This window comes from Loxodonta africana, chromosome 7 (assembly GCF_030014295.1).
Source record: "Loxodonta africana isolate mLoxAfr1 chromosome 7, mLoxAfr1.hap2, whole genome shotgun sequence".
Classification (NCBI taxonomy): domain Eukaryota; kingdom Metazoa; phylum Chordata; class Mammalia; order Proboscidea; family Elephantidae; genus Loxodonta; species Loxodonta africana.
In genome coordinates, this window is record NC_087348.1 from 76,128,289 (window position 1) to 76,135,265 (window position 6,977).

Consider the following 6,977-nt stretch of genomic DNA (forward strand, 5'->3'; position numbering starts at 1 on the left):
TATTAGGACTCCTTATTTATCCACCCATAAGTCCAGAAACACTATCTACACGCAACATTCAGCCACAATGCTAATTAATTCATTACTTTCTAGATTCTTTGGAGATTTATTATTTTAATCATCTTTGCAGAAAGATTTACTTTATTTATAGGTCTGAGCGCTCTAGGATCACAGTCAACAAGACACAATGGGCATAGCCACTGGGTTTGGTTTTTCCTTTTTGTAGAAAGATTTACTTTATTTATGGGTCTGAGTGCTCTAGGATCACAGTCAACAAGACACAATGGACAAAGCCCAGTATAAAAAGCCAGAGAATGTGCAGATGAGGGTCAACCTGGCCACTAGCTGGGTGATCCTGGCTAAACTTCTTAACTTGTGAGGCTATACTTTATTCAGTTGTATATTATGTCAATAATAATATTATTTCTTTCTACAATACTCCAATTAGAAAACATTGGTACAGTAGAAAATGATTTGATTTGTTTGGATAACTGCACTTCAATTACATCCTGAGTATCAGTCATACAGTGCTTTGTATGGTGATTAGATTGATATTTCACACTCCTTCATAAAACAATAATATTTCAACTACAAATATTTAATAAATTTGCAAAAGGTGACTATTCCCTAATTTGAAACTCCTGTGTCATATTACTGTCAAGGATAACTGTATTTCTCCTTTAAAATAATGCTCTTGTTTAACTGATAGACTTTGTGAACTATATAACTAACTAGGTATCTGTTTTATATATTAGCTATCAGAAAGCAGAAAGGCTAATCTCCTTAACTAATTTCTAAGTATACTCAACTTCATCAGTATAATTGTTCAATATCATTAATGTTATAGTTACTAAAGAAGTTGACTGGATTCAAACTCTGGGGTTCATATTCTGATTCCACCACTTCCTATGCAACTTTAGGCAAGTTACTTAACCTTTCTGGTATCAGTTTCCTTATCTCTGAAATGGGAATAATAAAATACCTAATATTATTTCATGGAAATTAACACAGAAGTATGTATATAAAATGCTTAGTCCTGTGTGGGTTGTTTAGTAAGCATTAATTAATATTAGCTATTATGCTAATTTTAAGTATGTAATCGAATATTTATACATTTTTTTAACTTACCAATCCTTTTGTTATTTGCATAAGTCTTATGTTTTCTAATTTTTACATTTAGAGTCACTTTGAATGCTTTATTGTGAAAAATAATATTAGGAAGAAAACAATACATTATTTCAACCAAGTTTATCTGATGCTTTTAATAAAAGTGATTAAAAACCTAGAGAGGGACTCATCACTACATATAAATATATGCTTTTTGGGGGGTTTTAAGTAAACCTTAAATTTTTAAAAACAAAACTTGTAAAATTTACTTATAAAGACTTCCATGTATATATATACAAAAATGAAACCATGAAATTCATAGCTTCTTTAATGCAATATTTTCATCACAGGCCCTTTTTGAACCAGCTACAGCGTCTCATGGATTCTCTGGTGGATGGGAACCACACTGCAGTGACAGAGTTCATTTTATTGGGCTTAACACAAGATCCTACCCTTCGGGTCGCCCTCTTCATGGTCATCCTGTGCATCTATCTGGTGACCATATCTGGCAATCTCAGCACAATCATTCTGATCAGAATCTCTCCTCAGCTCCATCGTCCTATGTATCTTTTCCTGAGCCACTTGGCTTTGAGTGACATAGGGCTTTCATCCTCTGTCACACCAAATATGCTTGTAAACTTCCTGGTGGAGAGAAATACAATCTCCTACATTGGATGTGCGATCCAACTTGGATCAGCTGCTTTCTTTGGGACAGTTGAGTGCTTTCTTCTGGCTGCCATGGCCTATGATTGCTTTGTAGCAATCTGCAACCCACTGCTTTATTCAACTAAAATGTCCACGAAAGTCTGTGAGCAGTTATTATCTGTGGCTTATGTAGGTGGTTTTTTCGATGCTTCCTCCTTTACGATTTCCTTCTTTTCTTTATTCTTCTGTGGACCTAATTGAGTCAATCATTTTTTCTGTGATTTTTGCTCGTTTAGTTGAACTGATGTCAGTATCCCTGCAGTGGCCCCCTCATTTTTTTGCTGGCTCCATCATTGTGGTCACAGTGCTTGTCATAGCCATCTCCTATGTCTACATCCTCATCACCATCCTGAAGATGCACTCCACCGAGGGCCGCCACAAGGCCTTCTCCACCTGCACCTCCCACCTCACTACAGTCACTCTGTTCTATGGGACAATTACATTCATTTACGTGAAGAATCATATCAGATTACTATGAAAAATTTTACTCTAACAAATTTGAAAACCTAGAATGGATGAATTCCTAGAAACACACTACCTACCTAAACTAACACAAACAGAGGTAGATCAACTAAATAGACCCAAAACAAGGATTGAAAAGGTAATAATAAAAAACTCCTAACAAAAAAAGTCCTCACCTGGACAGCTTCACTGCAGAGTTTTACCAAAATTTTAGAGAAAAATTAACACCACTGCTACTAAATGTATTTCAGAACATAGAAATGGACAAAATACTCCCAAACTCATTCTATGAAGCCAGCATATCCCTGATACCAAAACCCCATAAAGACACCACAAGAAAAGAAAATTACAGACCTATATCCCTTATGAACTCATATGTAAAAATGTTTAACAAAATTCTAGCCAATACAATTCAACAACATATCAAAATAATAATTCCCATGACCAAGTAGGATTTGTACCAGGAATGGTTAAACATTACAAAAACAATTAATGCAATCCATCATATAAATAAAACAAAAGACAAGAACCATATGAACTTATCAATTGATGCAGAAAAGGCATTTGACAAAGTTCAACAGCCAGTCATGATAACAAACTCTCAGTAAAATAGAAATAGAAGGAAAATTTCTCAATATACTAAAGGGCATTTATACAAAGTCAACAGCCAACATCTTCCTTAATGGACAGAGTCTGAAAGCATTCCCCTTGAGATCGGGAACCAGGCAAGGATGCCCTTTATCACCACTCTTATTCAACATTGTGCTGGAGGTCCTAGCCCAAGCTGATAGGCTAGATAAAGAAATAAAGGGCATCCAGATTGGTAAGGGAGAAGTAAAAGAATCTCTATTTGCAGATGACAGGATCTTATACACAGAAAACCCAAAAGAATCCTCAAGAAAACTATTGAAACTAACAGAAGAGTTCAGCAGAATATCAGAATACAAGACAAACATACAAAAATCAGTTGGATTCCTCTACACCAACAAAAAGAACATCGAAGAGGAAATCACTAAATCGATACTATTTACAGCACCCCCAAGAAGATAAAACACCTAGAAATAAATCTTGCCAGAGATGTAAAAGACCTATACAAAGAAAACTACAAGCAGCTACTGCAAGAAACCAAAAGAGACCTAGTAAGTGGAAAAACATACCTTGCTCATGGCTAGGAAGACTCAACATTGTAAAAATGTCTATTCTAACAAAAGCAATCTATAGAAACAATGCAATTGTGATCCAAATTAAAATGATATTTTTTAATGAGATGGAGAAACAAACCACCAACTTCATACGGAAGGGAAAGAGGCCCTGGAGAAGTAAAGTATTACTGAAAAAGAAGAACCAAGAGGAAGGCCTCACTCTACCTGATTTTAGAACCTACTATACTCCCACAGTAGTCAAAACAGCTTGGTATTGGTACAACAACGGATACATAGACCAATGGAACAGAATTGAGAATCCAGACATAAATCCATCCACATATGAACAGCTGATATTTGACAAAGGCCCAAAGTCAGTTAAATGGGGAAAAGACTGTCTCTTTAACAAATGGTACTGGCATAACTGGATATCCATGGGCAAAAAATTAAAACAAGACCCATATCTCACACTATGCATAAAAACCAACTCAAAATGGATCAAAGACCTAAATATAAAATCTAAAATGATAAAGATCATGGAAGAAAAAATAGTGACAACACTAGGAGCCATAATACATGGCATAAACAGTGTACAAATGATTACTAACAATACAGAACAGAAACTTGATAACTGGGAGCTCCTAAAAATCAAACACCTGTGCTCATTCAAAGACTTCAACAAAAGAGTAAAAAGATTACCTACAGACTGGGAAAAATTTTTAGCTATGATATTTCCGATCAGCATCTGATCTCTAAAATGTACATGATACTGCAAAACCTCAACTGCAAAAAGACAAATAACCCCATTAAAAAATGGGCAAAGGATATGAACAGGCACTTCACTAAAGAAGACATTCAGGCAGTGAACAGATACATGAGGAGATGCTCACGATCATTAGCCATTAGAGAAACGCAAATCCATCTCACTCCAACAAGGCTGGCATTAATCCAAAAAATATGAAACAAGAAATGATGGAGAGGTTGTAGAGAGACTGGAACGCTTCTACACTGCTGGTGGGAATGTAAAATGGTACAACCACTTTGGAAATCAAATTGGTGATTCCTTAAGAGGCTAGAAATAGAATTGCCATATGATCCAGCAATCGTACTCTTTGGACTATATCCTAGATAAATAAAAGCCTTCACACGAACAGATATACACACATCCATGTTCATTGCTGCACTATTTACAATACCAAAGAGATGGAAGCAACCAAGGTGCCCCTAACAGTAGAATGGATAAATAAATTATGGTATAGTCATGCAATGGAATACTATGCATCGATGAAGAACAATGATGAATCTATGAAACATTTTGTAAGATGGAGGAATCTGGAAGGCACTATGCTGAGTGAAATTAGTTGCAAAAAGCCAAATATTGCATAAGACCACTATTGTAAGAATTTGAGAAATAGTTTAAACAGAGAAGAAAACATTCCTTGCTGGTTATGAAAGGGGGGGAGGAGGGATGGAGGGAGACGGGTTTTCACTACTTAGATAGTAGATAAGAACTATTTTTGGTGAAGAGAAAGACAACACACAATACAGGAGAGGTCAGCACAACTGGACTAAACCAAAAGCAAAGAAGTCTCCTGAATAAACTGAATGCTTCGAAGGCCAGCGTAGCAGGGACGGGGGTTTGGGGACCATGGTTTCAGGGGACATCTAAGTCAATTGGCATAATAAAATCTATTAAGATACCATTCTGCATCCCATTTTAGAGAGTGGCGTCTGGGGACTCAAACGCTAGCAAGTAGCCATCTAAATTGCATCAGTTGGTCTCAGCCCACCTGGAACAAAGGAAAATGAAGAACACCAAAGTCACAAGGTAATTACGAGCACAAGAGACAGAAAGGGCCACATAAACCAGAGACTACATCGACGTGAGACCAGAAGAACTAGATGGTGCCTGGCTACATCCAATGATTGCTGTGACAGAGAACCCCTGAGGGGGCAGGAGAGCAGTGGGATGCATATCAAAATTCTCCTTAAAAGACCAAACTTAATGGTTTGACTCAGACTAGAAGGACACCAGTGGTCATGGTCCCCAGACCTTCTGTTAGCCCAAGACAGGAACCATTCCCAAAGCCAACTCTTCAGACAGGGATTGGACTGGACAATGGGGCAGAAAATGATACTGGTGAAGAGTGAGCTTCTTAGAGCAAGGAGACACGAGAGACTATGTTGGCATCTCTGGTCTTGAGGGGAGACGGGAGGGCAGATGGGGTCAGAAGCTGGCCAAATGGACTAGAAAAGAGAGACTTGGAGGGAATGAGTGTACTGTCTCATTAGTGGGAGAAAAATTAGGAGTATATAGCAAGGTGTTTATACAGTTTTGTAAGAGAGACTGACTTGATTTCTAAACTTTCACTTAAAGCACAATAAGAAATATTTAAAAATTTATACAGAGTGCTTCTAATATTTCTAGTATTCTGTACTCTATGGCAAATATAAGTGACAAAGGTGTCTGCCCTCCTGGAATTAATAGTCTAGCAGAGAGGACAGAAATGAAACTAAAAATACCTGATATAGACTATTAGAAGTTGGTGAGTGCTATGGAGAGAGAAAACGCAAAGCAAAGGAAAGGAGACTGACATGTCAGTGTAGACCTCAGTGAGAAGCTAACATGTGAACAAAGGATTGAAGTTGGTGAAACACTTCATGCCAGCTGTGGTGCTGCCTCTGTACACACATGCAGTTGACTTTTGAGGCTTCTGTTCCAGCAGTGGCAGGCTTGGTAATTTTAATCAATTCTCATGGTGAACACAACTAAATAAAACTTAAGAAAATATTAAATACATCATAAAATCACATTAGGGCTTACAGGATAATAAGTGAGAACCCATATAAACTGTGATTACCCAGAAAAGTGAGCTCAGCACACAGAAGTGCATTTATAATGAGGAGATTTGAGAAGCAGAAGAAAAAGCTAAGAACTGGGGCTGTGGATTTAGTGTTCTTTTGGAGCGAGAGAGGCAGAAGTAAAGCCTAGGACATGTCCAGGTGAGAAGTCTAATTCATACACCTCATATACACCGTGATGGTAGGGAGAAATATGAAGTAAACAAGCCTTTGTACAGATTTGCATCCCTGGAAATCTAGGGACAGTCAAGCCTGGAACTTGGGTTAAGGTGGTCTAAGACAAGGTGACTTGAATAAATACATGAACATCCTATCTGGAGAAAGGTCTTCATTCTAAGCCATTATTTTTCCTGCCAATAATTATGACCATTGAAGAGTGAAAAATAATGCCTAACACAAAAGGAAACAAGAAACGAAACATAGGAACCAGTAGGAACAACAGACCACAGAAAATAAATCACTAAGATATGGGAATTAACAGAGACTAAGAAATAAAAGAAACTTAAAAATAAATACAATCAACTCAACAAAATACTAGGAAACCAAATCAAAACATATATTAAAGGATTATATACCATAATCAAGTGAGATTTATTCCAGGAAGGAAAAATCAACAGTAGAAAATCAATCAATGTAATATAGCAAACTAATAGAATACAGGAAAGGACCACTTGTTCATCTCAATACGTACAAAAATGC

At 36.9% G+C, this 6,977-nt stretch overlaps 1 protein-coding gene across 1 annotated transcript; it reads left to right on the forward strand.

Moving 5' to 3' along the window:
• The first annotated feature begins 283 nt into the window (after nucleotides 1-283).
• On the forward strand, nucleotides 284-2,290 carry LOC135232145 (olfactory receptor 5P6-like). Its single transcript, XM_064289463.1, has 3 exons — nucleotides 284-375; nucleotides 1,458-1,915; nucleotides 2,049-2,290. The coding sequence occupies exons 1-3, from the start codon at nucleotides 284-286 to the stop codon at nucleotides 2,288-2,290; spliced, it is 792 nt and encodes a 263-aa protein (XP_064145533.1).
• The last annotated feature ends 4,687 nt before the right edge of the window (nucleotides 2,291-6,977 follow it).

Excerpts from the sequence above, each read along its gene's own strand:
- LOC135232145 (XM_064289463.1), top strand. The coding sequence starts at position 284 with ATGGACAAAGCCCAGTATAAAAAGCCAGAGAATGTGCAGATGAGGGTC. Across the intron at positions 376-1,457 it reads CTGGCTAAACTTCTTAACTT|GCCCTTTTTGAACCAGCTAC; the intron begins GTGAGGCTATAC and ends TTTTCATCACAG. Across the intron at positions 1,916-2,048 it reads TAAAATGTCCACGAAAGTCT|TTGAACTGATGTCAGTATCC; the intron begins GTGAGCAGTTAT and ends TTGCTCGTTTAG.